General features: G+C 38.4%; 1 protein-coding gene across 6 annotated transcripts in view; it reads left to right on the top strand.

The window, feature by feature from the left end:
• Positions 1-25,049, top strand: part of LTBP1 (latent transforming growth factor beta binding protein 1) — a 191,972-nt gene that overhangs the window by 40,563 nt on the left and 126,360 nt on the right. For all 6 annotated transcript variants that reach the window (XM_017746460.1, XM_017746464.1, XM_017746456.1 and 3 more), the window contains exon 3: positions 7,153-7,328. In XM_017746460.1, coding sequence (XP_017601949.1) covers positions 7,153-7,328 — 176 coding nt within the window. The remainder of the gene's footprint in view (positions 1-7,152; positions 7,329-25,049) is intronic.

Here is a 25,049-nt window from a genome sequence, read left to right as displayed (position 1 = left end):
CTGACACAGTGCTGTGGTTAAGTAAATCTGCTACTAACTAGTGAATTTCATCTTGACTCAGTGGTGCAATATGTAGTGGATGCTTAAAGGTCAATTTCTTAATGCAAGTGTTGGTGACATTAGCAGCCACTCTTTAAAAGCTGAGTTTGATCCTGACAAAATATCTTACCTGACTGTAGTATTATCAATGTAGCATCCTGGAAAACAACAACAAGGAACCACAAAACAAAGAGTTAACCAATAAAAGTAGAGGAACAAGAACAAGTCAGCCACACATATAGGTTTTCTGTTGTGGAGATTTTTCTTTTTTTGCCTCCTTGAACTTTACTGGTAAGAGGTGTCTGGAAAGTTGAAGATGTATGTATAGCTGGAAATCTATATAAAATAATCCAGATGTCAAATTAGTTAATCTGGATTTGTGAAAAGCTTAATTGGTTAAGTGTTAGTGAAAGTATGCATGAGGTAACAAATAATTTGTAACTCCTAGTTGTTCATTTGGTGCATGGTGAAAAGGGAGGTTTGTGAATTGCTGTTACTGTGAGACTTAGGCTCAGCTGGTTTGTGTTCATCATTGCCTCAGATTTTTCTAGCCTTCATGCATACTGTTTCTTTAATGGTGGTTTAGGATACTTGAAGAATACTTAAGACAGTATAAGAAGGTTTTTAAAAATTTGCATAACTTGTATCTTGAAGGCACTCTGGGAATAGGGTGGGGTACACTTTCTGTGCTTAAATTAATGAAAAGATGTAGTAGGCAAGCTTTCCTTTTTTTCACTGCTATAATTACTATTTATAATTTAAGTATTTTACAGAAGGAATATTCTTCAAATTTAATCTTTGAATGCTGTATTACATGAGGAATGCTTGCCTGCTCTTGCATAACTTGCAAGAATTGTAGCTTCCTTCAGGTTGTGTGACTGAGAACCTGTATTGTTGCTCTGTATCTGAATATTTAGCCAACAGATACATTTCTTTTGCCTTAAGAGATCTTTGTGCTTTTTGACATCTAGGAAACGAATCACTGCTTATGATTCTGAAAAACTCAGTATTTCTTTAGAAATCTGGAATAATGTTCGTAATTTACGCGTTTCAGTTTGTGCTGTTTGTGAAAGATGAAATGTATCAATGGAGTCATAGTTGTGCTGTTTTCAGATGGTTTTGTTTCACAGAGCTCTAGTTCAGCTCTTACACCAGGTTATGATGGCGAATTCAGTTGAGTCTGCAAATACAGGGCTGTCTTTATTAGCAAATACTTAAGAGTTAGATAATCCCTGAAAGTGTCTTGGACAGGGCTGTTACCACAGAAATTATATATAAGATGGGCAAAACTGGTACTTGTGGATAAAAGTTAACGTTTCACATTTCTGTGTGAACCTTTATAAACAGCTTTGAATTCCTTTTGCCCTTTTTTATCTTGGTGTAGATTAAATATTTCTTTATTAAGATTTGTATTTGTTGTATTACCTTATTTACAAACCAAATCAACTTGATGATCAAATAAGATTTTTTCTATATTATAAATAACATTCTAACTCTTTAAGGTGGTAAAAAAAGTAGGAATTAATAACTTGATGGTGTTATTTGAAAACTAATTAATCTTACCAAGCTACTGTCTTTGCAAAATTTGCCTTGGGATAAATGTAGTGCAAAGATATAAATCAAGGCAGTTTTATAATGAAGATATTAATGCAACATTGTGGGGTTGTTATTATAGGATGTGCAGGTCTCAGTGCTTGTTTTGCAGTGTTTGCACTGTGTTTCAGGGACAGGACTTTGAAATATGCATTAAAAATATATATTTGCTCGTAAAATCAATTTTGTGCAGAACTTTTGCAATGATGAAAATAAAGAAAAGCTGAATGCTTCTCTTTCATCTCTTGCTACTGATAGGACTTTGTGAAATAGGCCATCCTTGCTTAATGATGGGTATGATCATGTAAAGGCCTTTGGAGAGATCCCATCTGTTCATCATCAGCTGAGAAGTTAAACTTTTTCATGTACCTTTAAAAAAAAAAAAAATCTATCAGAAGCAGTGGAAGGAGGAAACAGCTGGTAAAGGTCAGGCTGAACTAGCAACTGAATTTTGACAATTTATGTGGTGGGGGGTAGGGGTTAGTTCTATTCTAATGCCTTTTGAACTGGCCTGCATATTTCCTTTACTATCTCATGGTTCTAGAAAATACTGGTTTTCTTCTTCTCATTTTGATTTTTCATTGTGACTTTGGGAGGAGGTAATGAAGGAGTTAATTTGTACTCTTGCATGAAGCAACAGTGTTAACAATTCATATTTTCTCAAGTGTTGTTAGCTAGGAGCCAAGCATGGGAGCATCAGACTTAAAGAAAATAAAATAAAGAAAGCAACCTGCGTGAGATTTGTCTTAGTTTAGTCTAGACAGTACTTTTCATGCCAAATGTTGTCGATATCGTTTCTGCTTGCCAGAGTTACTCTGATACATCACATTCTTTTGTTGGTTTATCAAGCAAGAGAGCTTTCTTTTGCATGATAGTTGGCTGAAAATGTTTCTTCCTCCTCTGTAGTGCTCTTGTAACCTTATTAGCATGTATCATATTGTTTGTTTGTTGAAGGTGCAGTTAGACATTTGTTTATCTGCCTGGTGTACACTTCAGCAGTGGAAAAGTTTTGTCAAGTTTATTAGGTTAATGGCAGTTATACACCAAGATGATCAAAACTGAGCATAAGTATGTAAGAAAAAGGGTCTAGACGAGTCTTAACTTTGATTTCGTGTGATTATTGTAAGCATATACCTTGGTGATATAGATTAGGTGATTTAGTCTGCATTGAAACAAAAATTATCAACTTGCACATCACAAGGAGGTGTTTCCTTTTAAAGAACTGGTTTGCTAAAGTTTACAGCTGTCCTGTGTAGTATTGAGTAAACCACTCTTGGAAAACAAAGCTGTCTTAGCACTAATTCATTAACATTAATATTTAACGCAAACTAAATTAAGGAAGAGAATTATAATACCTGAGAAGGAAGGGGCAACTTTTGTAAATTCTAGTGGTTAAGCTTTCAGTCTCCAATGTATGGCATTCATAATTTTGGTATGGCATGGTGTGGTGTTGGGTTTTTTAAATGATTTTTAAAATTTTTATTGTAATTTCAAGTGTTACAATGGACTTTTGTAGGCTAACAGTTGGGCTTCAGTGTGGCTGGATGTGTGGCAATATAAAAGGTAATAATAAAAGTAAAAGGATCTAATACTAACAAAGTAGGCCTTGTTGAACACGTGGAGGTTGGGGCAGCCTTGGCTACAGTGACCATGAGATTGTGCAGTTCAGTATCTTTCATGAATGAAGAGAAGCAGCAATTAAGATTGCAACCGTGTGGATTTCCAGAGAGCTAACTTTAGCCTATTCAGGGACTTTCTTGGATGAATATCATTGGAATGTGCCTGAAAGGAAGAAGGATCCAAGACAGCTGGTTAATATTCAAGGATGACTTTTTTCAGGCTCAAAAATGATGCATCCTGATGAGCATACAGTTGAGCAAAGTGGGCAAGAGGCCTGCGTGGATTAACACAGAACTCCTGTCAATACTCAAGCACAAGTGAGAGATACACAGGAGAAGGAAGCAGGGACAGAAGACTTAAAACATAGAGATGTTGTCCGAGTGTGCAGAAATGCAACAAGGAAGGCTGAGGCCCATCTGGAGTTAAAAACCTGGCCAAGGATATCAAGTACAGCAAGTAGCTACATCAATAACAAATGGAAAATGAAGGAAAATCTGGGCCTGTTATTAAATGGAGTGGGGACTCTGGTAACAGAGAATGCAAAGAAGGCAGAATTACTGAATGCCTTCTGTCCATCAGTCTTCACTGACAAGACCAGCACTTAGGAATGTCTGACCTAGGAGACCAAGGAAAAGGAATGGTGGAAGGAAGATTTTTGCTTCATCAAGGAGGATTGGGTTAGAGATCACCTAGGCAAATTTGAGATCTGCAAGTCCATGGGCTGTGATGGGATGCATCCATGAGGGCTGAGAGAGATGGCAGACATCATAGCTAGGCCACTCATGGTCATCTTTGAAAGGTCATGGCAGTCAGAAGAGGTGCTTGAGGACTAGAGGAAAGCAAAATGTCACCCCAGTCTTCAAAAAGGGCAAGAAGGAGTACCCAGGCAACTACTGCCTCACCTCTATTTCTGGAAATTGAGGCTTGTTCTGGAGGCCATCTTCAAGTGGAAGACCAGAAAGTGACCAGGAATAGTCAGCATGGATTCACCAAAGGTAAATCATGCTCTACCAACCCAATTGTCTTCTAAAGTGACAAAACTACCTGGATGCATGAGGGGAGAAGAGTGAATGTTTTCTACCTTGATTTCACCATGCCCTTTGACAGTGTCTCTCACAGCATCCTTGTAGGCAAACATGGGATGTGCAGACTGGAGGAGTGGACAGTGAGGTGCTTTGAGAACTGGCTGAACGGCAGAAGACTTGACCAGGTCTCTCATATTGCTCACTCATTCATCAATGACTTGGATGAAGGGGCAGATGCCTCCTCAGCAAGTTCACTGATGACACAAAGCTGGGAGGAGCAGCTGATACCCCAGAGTGCTGTGCAGAAGGATCTTGACAGGTTGGAGGATGAGCAGAGAGAAGAACTGTCTGAAGTTCAACAAAGGCAAATGCAGGGTCCTGCACCAGCACAGGCTGGGGACCAGTCTGCTGTGAAGCAGCTCTGGGAAGAAGGGCCTGGGGGTCCTGGTGGACAGCAAGGCATCCATGAGCCAGTAGTGTGTCCTGGTGGCCAAGAAGGTCTGTGGTGTCCTGGACTGTGTTAGGAAGAGCATTTCCAGCCCCTCTACTCTTCCCTGGTGAGGCACATCTGGAATGCTGTGTCCAGTTGTGGGCTACTCAGGAGAAGAGAGACATGGAGCTCCTGGGAGTGGGTCTACTAATCAGAGATCATTATGAAGACCCTGCTTGAGCAGAGGGGTTGACCCCACCAGTGGTCCCTTCCAATCTTGAGCATTCTGGGATTCTGTAATGCTTTACAACTTGTTATAACCTTAACAAAAAACAGTCAGCCACTTAAATGGCAGCATTTGTATCTAGTATTTTGATCTCTGTTGTATATTCAGTATAGACACTCTTTTATGGCCAAAACGAGAAGTGGATATCCTTATGGATAGGCATCAAATGAGGTCTGTTAGGAAAAAGAGGTTGTGCAGGAGTGATTGCAGTGACTCCTCAAAGACAGGAAATTCATATGTAAGCAGTTGTGAAGGCAATGACTTCAGCTTTATCTCAGGCTGAGGGTTTCCTGGCGATACTTCTTATCAAACTGTGTTGAGTTCCAAGCCTGACCTCCAATGCCAGTGAAGCCTCTCTTTTGATCTTCTTGTAGGAACTCTAAAAACAATGTAGAAAATACAGTATTCTCTCTTAGTCTGGCAAAAGGACTTTTACGGAATGTAATGAGACTGTGTAAGTGCTGTATTAGAAAAATCGACTTGGAGACAGCCTGAGCAGTTATGTTTCTGTTCTACATAGGAGGCTTAGAATGTCACTATTAATGAATGCTTTTGTTAACTTGGATCAATTTGAGAAAAAGAGCATCTGTGTGGGACAAAACTCCATTGTTTGTTCTAACCACAAATCCATTGGCTACAGCAGTTACTAAGCATCTTGAATAACATGACCAAGGAGTTAGGCATTGCTTTGGAGATAGGGGCTGGCTCAGGCTCCACATATCAGAGAACAATGCAGTAGTCATACAAGTTCTCAGCTGAAGCTCTGCAGTCTCACCACTGTGGGGAAGTGCTGCTCAGCTCTCCTTTATGATATAGGGTTCATGACTTATTCTCAGAGGACAGTTATTTACCCTGCAGAACTGTGGCTCCAAGGGATGATTGTTACGAATCCCGTAACTTTTTCTCCCATTTTTTCCATTTTTGAAGGCTGAACTAGTTACTTTATTCTCAGCTGAGAATAAAGTGAGAGAGGCTTGCAGCATCCCACTCTATATGCCTTAATTTGAGCAAAGGACAATGTAGTCCTGATAGCCACTGCTATTAGGTTAGTAATTGATACTACTCTTCATGGAGTGTGTGTCTTTACAGTCTGATCTGCAGTAGCTACAACTACCACATTATTAGTAGGTTTGTTACTTGAAAATGTGCTATTACTTGCTATGCAGTGAGATTTTCCAGCCTCAGGGCCCCAAAGAACCTTGCAGTTTCATTGCATGTAGCTAAGAGCTGCCCAGTCTGCCGCCTTGTTTATTGCTGGAAGAGTGAAGGCCGGTTTGTTAATGAAGAAATGATTCCTGATGGTCACTGAATAACCATGGGCTTTTTGATAGGGATGGGAGGGAATTGTTATTGAAACTTGGCAAGGCCTTGTGCAGTGAGAAGCTGAGGTCATAGGGAAGAACCAACCATATGAGGAAGAACTAGCAGTGAGTGAATCTGTGAACTTGAAGGAATCTTCTTGTTTGACAGGAGGGGAAATAGTTTTACTGTTAAGGGAAGCCATGTGGTTATGGGACGTTTGTCAGAGATGTTCAGTAGTGCAGGAAAAGAGAAAGTGGGTGGGCAAAGTAATGCAACTCTGGGACATAAAACTTGTAAGGAGGTGGGAAACAGGCTGAAAAAGGGGAAGAGGAGCAGTGCTTTGCTCTGTAGCTAGAGGAATATGGTTAAGAAGGAAATGGTTTCTGGGACTAGAGGGGGAAAATCAGCTGGGTTTTGGTTCTACTTAATATACCTTGTACAAAATGACAGTTGTAAGAAATGGAATAAGGTTTGAATGCATCACTGCTTCTCTGACCAGTCTGGAAAGCTCTGTGTGTTAAGAAATTTGATCTTCAACTGATGATTTTGATCAGGGCTTTTTCCTGTTCCTCCCTGTTTTCTGAGCTGTCCATGATATTTCTCTTTCCATGTCAAAAACAAAGTTGTGTAATCTCCGTAGTCTTTCTTTGTTAGGAGTTTGTTGAGCTGACACGACAGTGAGGGTGCTAAATGCATGGAAAATCAGGTGCTTACTTGTAAGGTAGTAGGTTTCCCAAACTGTATTTTGAGAATTTGGAGTACAGTTGAATTTATCTTCAATCTTTTTACAAGTAGTTTCTAAGTCTAATTTATTAATTCTTACATTATTCTGTCTTTTCCATCTCTTTCCAAAACAGGATGATACCCCTTTCATCTCAGACACTAATGATGAATCTTCATCATGGCCAAACACAGGAATATGTGATTAAGCCCAAATATTATCCAATAAAAAAAGTGATTTCTGGAGAGCAGTCCACTGAGGGCTCATTACCACTGAGACTGGGCCAGGATCAACCTGCGTCACCTTTGCGATGTGAGTACAACTACAAAAAACATAACTCCTTCTCTCCCCTCACAAAGCCCCCACTCCCCTGTTTATAAGATCTTGAAATTCTCTGCAGTAACACTTGAAGACAGAGAAAGCTTAAAATAACTATACATGAGAATTCTTAGATTAGCAAATGCTCCAATATTCTGCATTTTGTGGAGAAGCAAAACAGATTTCCTGGATGAAAAAAATACTGAACCTGATTCACTGTTGAAAATTCTGCATTTCTAGGTAATAGTTTTTTCTTCAGAAAAGGGTGCTTTTTGAATGCTTTGCTAGAATGGGCACAACTGTGAGTGTAGTCAGTGTCAGTATGATGGATACACTTTTTGGAAAGCTGGAGTTCAGGATTGTGGTCTCACTGGTGACTGTTTTTCTCTATATTTAATTTATTATGTGTTTATGAACTTCTGCACAGTATGGAGGCTGCCTGAGAGTTTCTGCTTCATATTTATAAAAAAAGATTGTGTAGGTGCCCAGCTTGTGGCCTTGGCTCATGCCCCATTGTGTGCAGAGCTTGAGGACAAGTTTTGGCTTAGAAGATGAAGAGCTTGATGAATTATGGGTTAGGTATTACAGAACGTCTGCTGGCTTGATTTGGAGAAAAGTTCCTGCAGTTGAATAATGGACTGATTAACATTGAGACTTTAAGGTACTTGCAGTCTCCTGACAGACTTCCTTTGCTGTAGCACAAAGAATTATGTTCTGCTGAGGTTTTAGGGAAGAGCCTTTCCTTCTAAATCTTTAAATAGAATTCCTTTGTGTATCTTTGCATTTCTACATTGCACATCTTTATGGTCTGTCAATTTATACTTAAATACAACTCCCTGCTTGCTTTTCTTCAAGTGTAAGTTTGTGGATGGTAAATGAGACTATTGGCTGTAATGGGAACAACAGTGGGCAGCTGGAGGTCTTATCAATTAACATTTTTAGAGTGGTGAAGTATACTCCTTGCAAAGCTCTATCTCCCTTTCTTAGAAGTCTCAGAAAGATTTGGTTTTCTTTTTGTCACACTGTCAACATCAACCAGTAGTCTCTTTTGTAAATAAGATAATACTGCTTTTTTTTCCAGTCAGCCCTCATTTTCCTTCAAATAAAATATTAATGGCCACTGGAACTGGATTGTGTCCCTCTCTTCTGACTCTTACTAGTCAAAGAGTGTACAAGTTCCAGGTTGTATAGTTCTCCAGTATTTGGAGTGACTGTTCCAGGTTGGATGGCAGCCAAAAAAGTCTTTCCTCTTACCCCCATTTTTCAGGCTGTTTGAGTCATTCTCTGTTCAATACGCTTGGTATTACTTACAAGTATCAAGCTGCCAGTAAATGGATGGATTCTATGAGTTGGTTTTTTTTTTTCTATGGTAGCATAAGGAGATGACTCTATGCAGCTGCAAGACAAAGGAGCCAGTGCTTCTAGCTCTTTCTAGCTTATTTGAGCTCCCCCTGTTAATTACAGTGCTCGGAGGGACATGACTAGGAGAAGGAAAACCAAGAGCTGAAGACAAGAGTGTTTTTTATCAAATTCTAAGAAGCCCCTTAGTGAGCAGTACATTAGTAAAACATTGTACCCTAATTGAAAAGCTTATGATTCCTGAAACAGCCAGAGGACAAGTAGTAAAAAGAGTTTTTATGGCCTGATAAGGTCAGCCATGACTTAAGTGTTGACACAGAGGTAAAATGAAGGCTATTTGGATGGTGTCTAAATTTCTGATTCTGAGCTCTCTGGCAGCCTCAAAAACAGTCCCATTACCTGTTTTGTCTCTTTTCTACATCTGTGAGGTGGGAGTCAGTGATAGCAACTTCTGATGAAGCAGTTTAGATATGTGCTAGTACAGAGCTGTATGTTGTTAGAGTCTAGGATTGTGTATTTGTAGCTTGAACAGGAGACCTACAGCTTGGCCAGCCGTATCTGTTTGGGGTTTCTGGTTTCTGGAGGTGCTGGAATGAACTTGAAGGTTAGAAGACAACTTGTTTTCATAAAAATTGAGTGCTAAATTTCAAGTGTCAGTATTTTAATGTTAGGGATGTTTGAATTAACTACAGTGAGGTAAGATTAGGATGTGAAGCTTCATGTCAGGTGTTCTGTGATAACCACAAATATGCAGTTCCTAGTCCTTTTTTGAACAGAGATGGACTCTGGGAATTAGTTCATGCTTATGGCAAGGTTGGAGTTCATTGTCTAGTTAATTTATGACAGTGGCTGATGACCTCATGGTATTTTGTTATTGCTCTTAAATGTATAATCTTAATGGGAGAGCCTCTTACTTCATTGAACAAAGGAATTGGTAGTGGCCATGTGGAGATACTTGAAAAGGAAGAGGGAGAAAATGTAGGAGTTTTATTAAAAAGCAAAAACCAGAAAGTTAGTACCGAATGCTTCACATTTGTTTTATGCTAACATTAAATAACATTTTTTACAGATGAGAAGAAATATTAGCTGGGTAAAACTTGGTAGCATTGCCCAAGAGTTCATAGTTATCAATTAACATGGAGTGCAAAGCTACTCATTTTATTGGGTTTTTATGGGTTTTCTATGCATTTTACTTCAAAGTATTAACCCTGTGCCAGAGTTTAGCAACCGTGAAAAATGTACTCCATAGAATAAACTTATTTCTCTAGCTGTGGCTGCAATTGGTTTTGATTTTTTTGGACTTGTATAGATTGTTTCAATCCAGTGACATGAAATGGGTAGTCTTGAAACTGGAAAAAGTGTTAGTCTTTTGTTACCTTTAGAGACAGGTCTGTCCTGGCAGCAACAAATGAGATGTGGGGGACTGGTACACTGGGAAGAAAACTGCCAAACTTGACCAGGTGCTTCTGAGCATCTTCTGATTTATGGAAAGTCAGTCATGTTTAAATGCCCCATTGCAGTGTTGTCAGATGAGCTTTTGGAGATACTGACATAAAAACCATTAAGTTAAATCACATTAAACATTTTTCTTTTAAAATTAATTCAAGATTCCTTCTGGAATGTTTACTCTGGTGTACTTGTAAGCCATTCATTTCTCTGATAATGTTCAGAACATGCAGTATAGAGCTCTTATTAAAGACAGCAAATAGTCTATTATTTTTTGGCTTTTAAGCTGAATTTTACTGTAAGGTTATATATCACATCATCAGAGCTTGAAAATTCAGTAAGCCATTGGGGTTGCAATAATAGCATTTAAAGTCACCCTGGAATGTGAAATTGAGTTACCTGCCAGTAGCCACTTATACAACCAAGTGTTTTGAACTTTTGTCCTGTGGGATACAAGCCATCTCCCAAGTCTAGATAGTGTAAGGAGTCATAAAGCTTGCATAAAAATTGTAATTTCTTAGTGCTAAATTTGTGATTCTCATTTATTGTGCCTAATAGCTGAGGCAGTTAAAATTGTTCAGAGTGATTTTTAAGAAATCTTGTTTTTTTCTAAAAACAAATCAAAGCAAAACCCCACCCTGAAAACAATGTTAAAGGTCTTAGACGTTGTTTTGCATTCACTGACTCATTCACATTTTCAGAATAGTCACAGTTTTATGCCATAATTCTATCTCCTTAAGACTTGCATTGTAATACAGTTTAATTTATATATCTGTATATTGCTTTTTTTCAAAGGAATCATACCACATTCAGTATAGGAGAGAAAAATCAGGACCCATAAATATGGTGGTGTGTACCTTTAATGTGCTTGGTTTTAGAGCTGAAATGCTACTCTGCATGCTTCTAAATCATCTGTTAAAGATATTACACTGTAAAGCATCTCTCTGATTCTATTTAATCAATATGCTGTTATATTTAAGCTACTGCAAATTAGTCTTCGGCTATCTTTGTGTTGTATTAGCAAATACTTAAGGAAAAGGCTTTGGACATTCAGAGCCTTCTCAAGCAAATGGAAATATCTCCTGTTGGATAGGCTGACAGCTGCAGACCAATTATAAATACGGTTTTGTATCAGTAGGAGGACTGAATATATAGTGATAAAAATAAGCTTGCAGTGGAATTGATACGATCAGCAAATAAAAACTGAAACTAATGACATGATGTGAATCTCAACATTTGTCATGTAAACATCAAAAATACCTTAACATGTAGGTGAGGGCAGCCAAATGTGACTCTTATAAGCCGATATATGTCTTATATAAGCTCACCATGAACTCTGAGTGATTCTCAAGGGATGCCTTGCTTGCTTAAAAATACATACTGTCACACTTGACCTATAATCTGCCAAAATATTTGGAACCTCAGAGTTAAAAATTCTCTAATAGTATTAATGGCACCAGCAGAGAAATTTCAACTATGCAATTCTGTTTGCAACCTGGTAGTCTATAAAACAGTAGGAAGATCTTTTTAGTAATTCAGGTACATCTACCTCAGACATTTCCCACTACTGTCTTAATGGGACTGTTAAATAGTAACCACTAGTCATCTGAGCATGAATCCTCTAAATGAGTGCTTATCTCCCTGGCTTTGTAAATGCAGTGCTGAAGAAAATTAGTTAAAGGAATTCTGTGCTGTTTCTATTGGTCCAAAATGTATATGATAAGAATTCTTAACAGAGTGTAGTCTTTCTGGAATTCCTTTCAACACAGTTATTGTGAGAACTGCTTATTAGAGCAGCAAAGGCTAGGAAGTTCTCCGTTTCACTCTAGCCACTTCTGGTGCAATGTGCACTTAAATACACACTTCATTTTCCAGCCTGAGATAGCTGAGGGCTAGTGTTTAGTGGCATTGCGCATTTTGCCCATTGAGCTGAAAATAGTGAAATTTCTGTTTCTGAAATTAGTTGTCTGGTGTTGCCTGCATGTGTAGGACTATTTTGTACACCCTCTCACCAGGCTACAGTTCCCCCTAAGTGCAATGATGATGCCACCAATTCCCTGTTCTAGAGGCACACTGAGAAAATGTATTAATTAATGTGTGAGGTGACCACAGAATGCACTGAAAGCAGAAGAAAAACTCAAGAGTGCTTTACCTACAACTAGAATGGTATTATGTGACGTAAATAAGGCATGTGTTTGTATAATGAAGTCATCCCGAGAAGGAAGAAGGGAGGATAATGAAGAAGGGAGGATAAGAAAGAAACTGAGACTCATCTCTCTATTCAGGAAGATATGAGAAGTAATGTGAATTTTGCAATTGAAGTTACATGTTAAGTTGATCAAGTCAAGTATTACGGAAAACTTCTTTCTTTTAGGTAGATGGGGTTTTTTTGGTCTTCACCAAAATTCTTTATAAAATTCATTAAGGAGAACTTGTCTCTCTATTTTAGGTAGTAAATGAGAACATGTCTTGAATTTAAGTAGTACAGGTTACATAAGGTTTAGTGAAATCGGGCTTGCAGCACCCTGCTGTGGCTTAGTTGTGTGTGTTGTAGCTAGAAGTTGGACAAATATGCGTGCATGGCTTTTGGACTCTTAGGATCTGCACATGGTTCTGTGGACAGCTCTTAAATTCATGTGTAAAGATGAAGATGAAAGAATATGAAAGTCATGTAACTTCTCTAACTATGGATACATTGTATTGCATAATATTTTACATAAGTTTATGTACATGAAATAAGCTTAATGTGGGAGAAAATGTCCCAGCACTTAGCGCTGTGATGTGCAGAATACTCTGTTACAAATTTGAGGTAACAATAGCTTTCCTATATTGGCAGCACAATACAGTGGTAACTTAGTGAAGCCCTCTGTAGCTTATATGTAACTACACATGCTGGCTTCACCGATGACTTCATAGGTTGATTTGAGCAAAACCCAGGTGTCACTTTGAAACTCCAATTTAAACTATTTTTGTGGAATTGCACCATTTTGACTTCACTAAGTGACACTTACTTCATAATAATAGTATTTCCCCACCAGGAAGTATGGGTAAACAGCTGTAAAAGCCATAAATGTTTTAACTGCTTAAAAAAGTGCACACAGAAATGTGACATGTGTTCCATATAAATGCATCTGTATGATTTGACATGCTACCCAAGAGGAACTTTAGAGGAAAGTCGCTCTCAGGTCTTCACTGGGTCAGATACTCTTTCCTCCATTCTTGACATTTCTTTGTGGAACTTCCTTCATGAACAGCAAAATAATTCTCTCACTGGCTTGTCTTAACTAGATCATTGCATTGTGATCCTTGTAACTTCTGCCTATCAATGTATTTATGGATATTAGAGTTAAACAGTGGTAATGTTCCCAACTAGAAGTTTTGGGAAATTTGGAGATAAGGGAGGATGTTAAGGCTACACTCCGTAGAAAGTATAGCCAGCAGAATGAGGTGGGTGAAAACAGAATGAACAGTTAGAAGACTAAGAGTAAGAAATAACTGAAAAATTACAACATACTCTATTTGGAGGGAATGTAGAGTCAAATTCGCTTTAGTGACTCATGGCAACTCCATTCATGTGTTGATGCTAAAATTGCACATAATCAAATGCAGGGGAATGGGGTAAGTGTATAAATGTTGGAGACTTTTTTGTTTTGTGTTCTCAAATGCACGTGTGTTCAAAGCCTGTGCTCCCATTCAAGAGGCAGAAGGGATTTTTCAGGGACATTCTAAAAAGTTTAAGAAAAAATTTTGGTGCTGTCAGCATCAGTGTCGAACAGCACTGGGGCTTTTTTGAAGAACAATTTTAGTGTGAATCATCCTTTTCCTCTCTCCCATTTAAGAGCATTATTCTTCCTGCTATTGAACAGCATGGCAATTCATAACAGCCATTTAAAGTTTACTTTTGATTCCAGCAGGACTTGGAAGTAACAGGCTAAATTTTAGGTGTAGATTAAGTGGGTTACCTAGATTCACATTAATGCAGCTAACTCTACCAAACCAAGCAGCACATTTACTTTGCCTCAAATAATAGAGTGACAAATTCTGAAAAAGTAACTAACAAATGAATGCAGTTTATTTAGCAATTATAAAAGACCATGGAGTTCTTTGAAAACCTCGGAGATGGAATAGCTCTGTATAAATACAAACTATTTCACTCAATATACTGTTGCTGTAAGCATTCTAACAATACCCTTGCTAAGCTGTCTTCGTGATTGTTTACGTGTCCATAAAGGGCTCACAACTGAGGGGCCAGAAAATCAGCACCCCCCCCCAAAATGTACTGTATTTTTCTCTTTGGCCTCTGAAAAGATTTTATGGCACTGAGCTCACCAGAAAATAAATGTCTGCCTGACAGGCAAAGGCTGCTGGTGCTTTTGTAGAAACTATTTTAAATGTTGCATTCACCTAAAAATGAGTTATCATCTCCATGCTTTAAAATACGGAGACAGAGACTGATATACAGCAGAATGAGGAAGAATGTTGGAAAAACCAATTGGTGATCTGGCAAACTGAATTAAAATCAGTTCAAAGCATGTAATTGCTGGGGGAAAATGCAGACTGAGACAGATGCATCTCAACTTCTGTGATGAAAGAGTATTGGCTCCAAAACCAAAAATTTCTCAAGAAGAAAAGAAGAGGCTTTCCAGAAAATTCCGTAGGGAAAAGCCTCTGTGATGTTTAAAATATGTTCATTTAGGTGGATATAGAGACCTACTGAACCCACACAATTAAACATTAGAAGTCCCTTAGCCTGGCTAACTCCAGAGTTGCTGTGATACAAGTCTTTGATACCAAGAATTGATTCTGATTGTTCCAAGCAGCTGAGTCTGGTTTTCTTCATAGGAGATGTGAAAGTGCTCTTCTGTCAGTGCCATTGCCTATGGCAGAAGGAATGAACAAATGTTGACAAATAAAATTACTGCAAGAAGGTTCATACCCTGTGAAACGGAGATTTCAGAATCAGTTATATCCTTATGTCTGTTGTCATTTTTTCCCCTCTTCAGAAAATTAGAAGAAAAAAAGAGATCTTGGCTTCATGTGCTGCTGAGAGAGATGATTTTTAATGGTGATTCAGCATGCAGAGGCGGCTGTATTCATTTATAACTTAATTCCATGATGTCCTGTCCTTTGTCACTGTTTACAGTTTGTTGACTTCCTGAGTGCTTTTTGGTTGTTTCCTTTTGGGAAATTAAATGTCAAGTGGATATACTTTAGTAAGGTAATATTAATTTAATTTTTATTCCGTATTCTTCCTAGAAATGATAAACATTGACTCTTGCAGTTTAGACTTTTTTCTCATTTGAGGGAGTTGCATATGTTGGGAGGGGGAAATGCTATTTATTTTCTCGAGAAGTAATGTTCTTCCAACTTAAGACTTGTAATACTATTGTCTAATATTTGTATTATTATTGTGAAAGAAGCCTAAATAATAACCTTAGGCAAAAGGCATAATTTCAGATGAATACATAATTTCAGGTGGGAATGAGTCTCATTCCCAGTATATAAAGACCAAATTCAGACCTTCTTGTGAAAAGAGTGAAAAAGTCCTGTTGAGAAAGTGGACAGTGGCATTGTATTTAGCTGATAATACTAAAGCTCCTGTATGGCTGTAAGTTTGTGTAAAATGTTGACTTCATTATCAGAGTGTGCCAGCTTCCATCAGTGGAAAATTGCTTGTGGTGGGCTGTGAAGTTACTGCTGCTTCACTTACAGCCAAGATGAGGATTGTGTTGAATAACTGTGCCTTAGATGTATGTTCGTGTCAAAATGCATCTCTTGGGCCTTTGTTACCATGTCCCTCAAGTGAGAGATCCAGGTATGCTTAGGTACCTAAGAAGCTGGATAATTTGAATGGAAGCTTAAAAAGGCTTGTTCACCTGAATGCTGTGATGGATTGCTTACAGCTGGAGTAGCATCCAGCCCCAAACCTGAAGCACAGATGTGAACTCAAGCATGAGACACTTGAAGAGCTTGAAGTTCTGTTTCAGGACAAGTGCTTCACTCTGAAAAACACAGGCCATCTGGGTTCTAATATTTTGCACAATTCATGTTTGAAATTGAAGCTGAAGTGCTGAAGCACTTGATTGAAATTGAAGCTGAAGTGCTGAAGCACTTGACTGCCTTAGAAGTACAGTCAGCTAAACTCCTGCAGGATTAAGCTCCCCAAGGACGGCTGAGGCAGTAATAGTGGTGTCTGGAACCCAGCTGTTGTGAAGTCACACCGTTCTTCAAAGAAATGTGTCTGAGCCCTAAACTAAGCAGTCTTGAACTAAGGGTTTGAACTAAGCAGTCTTAGGACATCAGCATTACCTCTGAATGGGTTGGGCATGCTCCTGTTCAGTGTGCTGGTTAGGCTGCTTGCTCCATGCAATTAACTTCTCTCATCTCTCGGAAAAGAGACCTAGGACCGATAAGTGGTATAACTCGAGGCTAAAGTTCAGCTCTTTAGCATCATAACCATTTGTGGATCTAGTTTAAATGTAATATCTTTAAACCAAATAAATTCAATACAGAGTAAAAGAACTAACAGCCCAATAAGTTTATTGAAATGAGCTGAGGCCCTTCCATCAGACATCAAACCACACTGCAGTCTCTAATTTGTTTGGGTTGGTACCTTTTTCTGGATCATTCTCAACTATGTAAAGGGAATTGATAGTTACATTTGTCATTGCCATGGAGAATGGCTGTAGTTTAAGATAGGATGCTCATTGCCTGAGGACTGCATATAAAGAATCTTGGTAGTGATAAAAAAAGATAAGGAAGACAAAAGGTGATTGTTAAAACCTGCTGACAGAGATCTCAGATTTCAAATCTGTGCCTGATTTGTATGTTATGGGTTTCCACAGGACAGAAATGATTGTAATTTCTGTGAATTCCTCTGACTTGCTCTAAAAAGGCTGTGCCAGTGAGAGAATTTATCAGCAAAGGGCTTGTGGCATGTAAACATAGCTCATTTTAAACAATCTCAGCAGTCATGCCTGCATATGCTCCTTTGGTACTTTTAAGTGAAGCCATCCATAGAAAACACAAGAAACCTGTGTTGCAGACAGTAGAGAGCTTGTTGGAATTTGTCAAAATTAATAAAGGAAACCTACTTGAATGAAACAAGTGTTGCTATAGTAAATGACTTCAAACAGTACATTGTTCACACTCCTCTCTATTTTAAACTGAGATTATCAGAATTGAAGAGTGGGTTATTTGCCTCTCCTAGAATATACTACTAAAAATTTTAGTATGTTTTGGAGGGTGGTGGAGGTGGTGATGAGAAAGACAGTGGAATTCTCTCTGTTCAATTCTGTGACAGGGAGCAAGGAAGAGACTGTATCCCTGTGATAATTAGGAAGGAAAAAGACTTTTCCAGATATCTTCTTTTAAGTTACCTTCTTCTGTATCCTGGAAGCATCAAATTTTCTGGATGATTTATTTTCCTGTTTGTCAAGTGTGGTAAAGAAGCAAGTAGGGCTTAAAAAGAGGATAGAGAAACAGGAGCACAATAGAAGCAGGAAGTCTGAGAGCTCAGTTCTGACTGCAGGGAGCAGATTGTGGTAGGAGCTTCTAAGCAAGAGAGAAGGGGGAAATGATGTGAAGATGTGGTAACATGGCTAATCAGAAATAGGTGTATAGAGAAGTGTTTGTAATAGCAATAGTGGCAATAAGAATGGCAACAAAAATATCAATACATATCCCCCTTCAGTTACTGTCATTGGGTAGTTGGAACATGTTTTGCTTTTTTGGAAGCATTTTAGTCTGCATCAAGACAGTAGAACTGCGTACTTGAAAAGTGATGAAATATCAGAGGTTAAGCTGCATTAACTAATGAAATACATGTAACATCATACAAATGCAAGAAATAACAAAAATAACAAAAAGTAGAAGGAGTGCTAAAGTAATTATATTTCAATAATGTGTTCCTAGCTGTCTAGACATGTTAAATCAAGTACAGCTTGCCATACTGTCATCTTGCTCAAAATGTTTGACTGGGTGGATGTGCACACGTACACCTTGCCTCATGCAGAGCTGGGGGGGTGTACTTTTAAGCATTAGAGAAGATGTTGGGTCTCAGATGAAATAAATCTGGATCATCTTATTTTTTATTTTGTCGGCATGTCTAATTTCTCCCAATGCTTGTGAAAAGAGAGCTGGGTGTGAGGTGTACTAGGGAACAGTAACAAAGTTTCTGGAAAGAGCAAAGATGCACTGCCTTACCTGAAGGTAGGCATTGTATATTGAAGCCAAAAATCAAATTACTCAGCAGCTGTGCCTTGCCTTTATTGAATCCATGTAGTTCTCAGACTTGTTTGTGCTTGTGGCTGTTACAGAAAGAATAAGACTCATATTCTGCATGATTTTTAGATGGGCGAGGTTTGAATCTAGGAGATTTTACTCCTATGCTCAGAGCAGAGTAAGGGCTGAATTCAGTCCTGCTAAGGTTGTGCAGAGGGTGTTCCAGATTTGTTTTACTGGGATGATATCTGTATCAACAGATCAGGAAGGGATTTGGGAGATGTCTGCCCCTTTGACCTAGCCTGCAGATTGGTTCTGGGTATGAAGTATCAGTTAGTGCACTGTTGGGAGAGGAAAATAAATTAAACTCATAGAAGCATTTTATGTAAAGCTGTATTAAGTAATTCTGCTGCTTTCCCACCATTGATCAGACCTCAGCTGCAGTATAGTGTGGTTTTGGACAGGGTGTTTGAAGGAAGATGAGGACCAAGTGAGTGGTATCAAAAGAAAAACAAAGAAGATGGAGATCTGCAAAATACGGCCTGTTTGACTGAAAATGTTTAGATGATTTTGGTCTGGCTGAAATGAGACTGAGGGAGATTGATGGCAGTGGTCTTCAAGTATGTTAGAAAATGATGGCAGTGGTCTTCAAGTATGTTAGAAAATGACCCACAGAGGAATAATATTTTGTTAAAGTTTGCTGTAGATAAAGCAGGGCAGTAGTTCGCTTAAGTTGCTACAGGGGAAATGTAGGTTGAGTATTAGGAATACTTTTATAATAAGAGAGGCTGAAGTGCTGGAATAAATTCTTCAGGGAGGCTGTGAAATCTGCATAATAGAAGGGGTTTGAGGATAGTCTGGACAAACCTTTTGTTTGATGTTGCTGTTTTATCCTGGGAAGATGAAGAGAGAGGAGATTAAGTGATCTCTCAGAATCTCTTTCAGCCCTTTCTGTGCCTTGTAAAGCCTGTATTTCTCTCAATCTGTAATCAAAAATTTAGGGAAGATCTGCCTCTGGCCTAGATGTCAATCTAGTGTGTCTTTATATCTCTTTTTTGTTTTCTTTTTTCCTGTCTTTTTTTTTCCCTTTTTTTTCTTTTCTTCTTTAGCTCCTAGCAATTTAAATCTTCTAGGTGGTGCTGTTTCTAAGTTGTATGACAGCTAAGTTCAACTTGTTCTGATCTTTGGGAACTAGGTTTTTGTGTTGATTGGTTGGTTGGGGTTTTTTTTTCTTTTGTTTTAAATCGATGACTAAGTGATGACAAGACAACTTCCTCAGATATTGTCAAAAGTGTAAAAAGGTCATTTGACAATAGTTCTAAGAGCTTAACTATCTTACTTGTGTGGTTGATTTTCATACAATGTCATCTTTCCTTTTAGCTGAACAAGCATATCTAGTGTAAGGATTGAACCAGGTGGACTGGTAAAATAACTGGGAGACTTTTTTTTTAGGAAATAAGTCATTTCCTTCTGCTTCTTTCCTTTTTTTTGTGTGTGTGTCAGCATTTAGCTAAGAAAAAAAGAGGACGTTGGTAATCTGAGAATTTAAAATGTTGAATCTATTAGCTGTTTAAAAGCTAACTGGGTTTGATTTGAGAAGATCTAATTTTAAATGCTCTCCCCCCATGCATTATGGTTATAATTTGAAAATGTGAAATAGCCTGAGATAATCTGTTCTCATTGGGGAGAGAATGTAATTTAAAAATAGAATCTTCAGGTCTGATGACACTCTGTAGATACACATCTGAAAACACACTAGGATCATTGCAGAAGTAGATTGTCATGAAAAGAAAGTAATGTATATCATTAGTGGAGGTACTAATGGAATGTCTATAGTTCTGTTAGTTCTGTTTCCTCAGGAGATTTGCCTCAGGATATATGTCATAAATGAAGGTATTGGGGAAAAAAAAAAGCAAAACAACGAGAACAACAACAACCTCCCAAAACTGGCCTCTTAAAATAGTTCTAGAAATGTTTGTACGAGGAATATGGGAGACGTACGCATAAGCTACACTGTGTACTCAGCTGGTAGAAGCCACTGCTTGTTTGTTTTTTTTTTTATTGTGAATCCTTTTGATTAGATCACTGTGAAGCACAAAACCATCACCCAATAACATTAATATTTTTGACACATTAAAATATTTTATTCTCTTTGCCCTGCTTGACCTCTGTAGTTATCTATTTAACTGAATACCAGTCCTGCTTTCACTAGTGTTGCTAGCCCATTGTCTTCCCACAAAACAGGGACATACCACAAATCATCTGAGCTCCACTGCAGCTATTGAATACTGTCAGAATGTTCTGCTGTGAGAGCAGCCATAAACCCAAGGAAAAAAAGCGTGTTTATAGAAATTCTTCTAGAAAGAAACAAAGTCTGAGTTGCATTACACAGGGACTCGGGAGGTTGAGGAGGAATCCTTCCCCTCATACAATTCTTTCCAGGCATGGCTGTGTAAGCTATTGTGACCACCTGGACATAAAATGTGCCACCTGCTGTCTTAACTAATTCACCTTTTTTGCTAATGCAGGGGAAAAAAAAAATTGTCGTAATGAACAGTGGGGACAGAAAGGGTTCTGTGAAGAAATCCTTTTGCTTACATTTTCCATTTCTCCTGCAGTTGTTGCTAAATCATAAATTTATCACAGCAGGAGTTTTCTGTGTTTGTGATATTATATCATAGTGACTTACGGAGATGGAAAGAAAATCACATACATAGAGTGCCAACTTTTAACTAAAATCTCATCACTTTACCCAGACATCTTTCTTTTTTTAATCTGGCTCAAGAGTTTTATAGATTTTGGAAATTATGGGTACATTCTTCCGCTGATCTCTTTTGACAAATGTATCATGGAGTTCTTAAGTGTAAGTGAGCCTGGACTATGAGGCAGGATGATGGTGCTGTTGGCTGAATCTCATTGTGAATTTGCTGTCTAGCTGAGGGATGAAGCTTTATCCAGTATTAGTCATCTTGATTGTCCTGTCTTTATTAAAACAACAATCTGAATCTATCTCTAGTTTGGCCATTTTTTTCAGTAACTTTGCTATTTATTTGGTGTTTGCATCTTCTACTTTTGTTTTTTTTCATTAGGCTCATTTGTTTATCTGGTCTCATATTTGTATTTCTTCAGTCTGGTGTTATACTTAGGAGCATAGTGAGGTGTTTCATTTCCACGTTTAAAATTGGTCTAGAAGAGTTTGATATATTTCTGTCTATGTATAGGAAAAAATTATTCCAGGTGTGTTGCTGTAGCACTATCAGTTTTTTTCCAAATATGAATTTGAGGTAATCCAAGTTGCAGATTTTGTCATGCCTATGTCACAGTGGCATCATCAGTAGAGGTTCTGGAGTTTAAAGCAAATACTCTGTATGCCTCCTTAAAAATATGCTGTCCTTTAATATGAGCTAGTCCAAAGTCAAAAGAGGTCAAGGCTATGGCAGTATTGGTCTTTTCCTAGCATGAAATTGTGGGCTTTAGCATTAATACTGCGAAATCAGGTACTGAAGAACAATTTCTTATTTAGACTTGAATTTTCCTCTTTGGAGAAGAGGAGGGAAAAAAAATACCGAAGAGGAGATTCAAGGAAGTCCAAGGGTCTAAACTTGAAGTTTCTGCTAAAATCTTCCTTTCAGGAGAAGAGCTTGTGGTCATTTTTTCAATTTGAATCTGCATGTATTAAGCTCACTGTTAAGGTCCCTAAGCCTCAGAATCTGTGAAGATAGTACTGTCTACTTCTCTGCAACTGCAGAAAAGAATGAGTAACATCTCTGTGTTGAGTCACCTCCTCAAACACTGATCAGTTTTTAGCTCAGAGGCTCAGAGCTTTGTATCCATCCTAAATGTCTCCAGAAGAATTGAAGTTAAAAGCTGTGGCACGCTAGGGAAGGAGAACAAACTAAGTGTGGTTATAGTTTTCATAAACCTAAGAAAGATGGAGAAAATCTTCCTATGAAGATTTTCTAAAGAATATGAAGATGTCTTATTTCTGTCTCTTTGCAACTATCAAAATAGGAATATGTGAGAATTTATTTTATAGCAAAATAACTAGCATACAGCTAGATAAACACATCATGTGATGGTTGACCAACCAGCTGGCAGGTCAAGCACAAAGGGTTGTAGTAAATGAGGTTAGATCAGGCTGGTGACGGGTCACTAGTGGGTGTCTATAGGGCTACATTCTAGGGTCAGTGCTCTTCAATGCAGTTTTGGGTGCCACAGTATAAGAAGCCAATGGAGCTATTGAACAATGTCCAAAGAAGGGCTATGAAAATAGGAGCGGCCTTGAGGGGAAGCCATTAGAAGAGTGGCTGAGGTCACTTGGTCTGTTCAGACTGGAGAAGAGGAGACTGAGGGCAGACCCCCAAGCAGACCCCCATGCAACTTCCTCATGAGGGGAAGGAGAAGGGGCAGGCACTGATCTCTGCTCTATGGTGACCAGTGACAGGACGTGAGGGAATGGCCTGCAGTTGTGCCAGGGGAGGTTTAGGTTGGATATTAGGAAAAGCCCAGAGGGTGGTTGGGTCCTGGAACAGGCTCCCCAGGTAAGTGGTCACGGCATCAAGCCTGACAGAGCTCGGGAAGTGTTTGGACAGTGCTCTCAGGGCCCATGGTGTGGCACTTGGGTTGGTCCTGTGTGGGACCAGGAGTTGGACTCTGTGTAAATACCTTCTAACTCAGGATATTCTATGAAAAACTTTGGTGAATAATGATTTGAATATTTGTAGGGGTAGAGCTTGCGTCATGTTTTTAAGACTTCTTCCCTGAAAAGTTTAATTTAAATATTCCTTCAGGGATATTCTTTAGCTCTTTGGATACTGATCTGTGTTTTTGAAAGTACTTCTAGACCACTATTACTCCCAAACTTAGATATACTAATATTTTCTCATCCAAAAGTGTTGAAAGGCAAATTTTACAATTTCTGTTGAGTCTCATACTAAGGCATCTCTTTTACTGAAATAATTGTGCTACAGGATTTTCTGGTAAAATCTAAACTATGTGATAAAAATTATTTTTAAGTTTTTGTTGTGAACGTTATGCACAAGATTTACTGCAGCTCAGCACTCAACAACATAGTACAGAATACTGTGAGGGAGAATTAAACAATTGTTTAGTTTCATCTTTACTGACTGTTTCAAAAGCATTACTATGGGTCTGATGCTGGGTGTGCAAATAATCTATTGCACTTTAAATTGGGTCATGTTCAGAAGAGCCGCTCGGGCTCACGAACAGCACGATTTATTGAATGCAACGCATATGGATGGTTCTTTTGGATTGCTGGTGCCAAATGCATTAACTGCAGAGTAGCTGTATGTAACACTAACAACACTATTGTATTCATGAGCTTCATGTCCCGGGTCAACACTCAGCAGAGCTGAGGACACAAGACTTACCAAAAAGTGTCCCTTCATGGGGGGTGAGGACAACAAACCTGTCGCTCCCTCCTTGCACAGTTTCACGTCAAATTCTCACCTCCTGGGTAGATAGAAAATTGGGGTGCTTTTTATAACTTATTAGTCACTGTTGTGCCAGGTGCTGTGGTGGGACTATGGTCAAACTTTCTGCTCTTGCTGGACACATTGTACAGACTATTTCTTGGTAGGAAGTGTATTTGGTTTGTACAGAACATCTCTGGGTGTCAGGTGGAAGAATCAGACCACATGGCCTCCGCTTTTGCTTTTCTCCATGTTCCTGCGCGATGCCAGGGCAACACAAACCATGTGACCTCCATCCAGTTTCAGTATTTGCATTGTGAGCTGCATCACATATTGTGCTCTGCATTTTCTTCATTTCCAACACTGACAAAGTCAAATTATTTATTTTTTTTAGCTAAGCCAAAAAGCTTGTCTGGATCCCCCAATACTCATTTCTATAGTGTAGGCAGAACCAACTTTAGTGACTCGACTACCATGTTTTTTTAATTAGATCACATCCTAAAGGAAAAATATTGCTAAAATGTCTGAAAATATAAAATGGACTCTTTTCTAGGAAAAAATATATATAAAACTATGCAAGTAATATGCAAAGATGGCAGTATTGCTTGTGAAGCTGTGCTTAAAAAAAGCAAAGCTTAGAAGTTCTACCCTCAGCAGTTCACAGGTCACTTATACCTGTTTATTCGTTAAGGTGTATTCATTTTTGTAAGAAATGCTTGGCATCCAAGAATCCAAGATGTCTTCTAAATCCCCTAAAATTGCAATATTAGCCTTTGATGGAAATAATTTTATTCTTGTCTGGGCTCTGCCTTTTCTAATAATTGTTTAGGGAGAATAAGGTGGGAGCATCTGTACTACAGCTGCTGTTCAAATAGAGCAATGCCTGTACTGTAGACAAAACAATTGGCACAATTGCTTTAATTTACTTCTTTATGAAGAGCCAGAAATAAGGAGGCCTTATATTCTTTCGATATTGGAAGATTTTTGAGATTTTCTTGATATTTTCAAAAAAAAGTTCGTCTGGAGGGTGTTTCATGAACTAGGTTAGGCAACTGTCCAGCAACTTTTTTATTTCTATGACATGAGGAAGGAGATTCTTCTCTTTTTGTGCGTCATTTCTTGGCATTGTTAGGTTTGATATGAAAGTATTTATTAATAGTTTCCACAAAGATGCTATGATGTATTTACAAGAACTTGCTGAATTTATTAGTAGTATGCAGAAAACAAATTGTTTTCTTTTTAAATAATTGTAAAT

This window comes from Corvus brachyrhynchos, unplaced genomic scaffold (genome assembly GCF_000691975.1).
Source record: "Corvus brachyrhynchos isolate BGI_N302 unplaced genomic scaffold, ASM69197v1 scaffold70, whole genome shotgun sequence".
Lineage (NCBI taxonomy): Eukaryota > Metazoa > Chordata > Aves > Passeriformes > Corvidae > Corvus > Corvus brachyrhynchos.
This window is presented reverse-complemented; position numbering and strand designations above follow the sequence as displayed.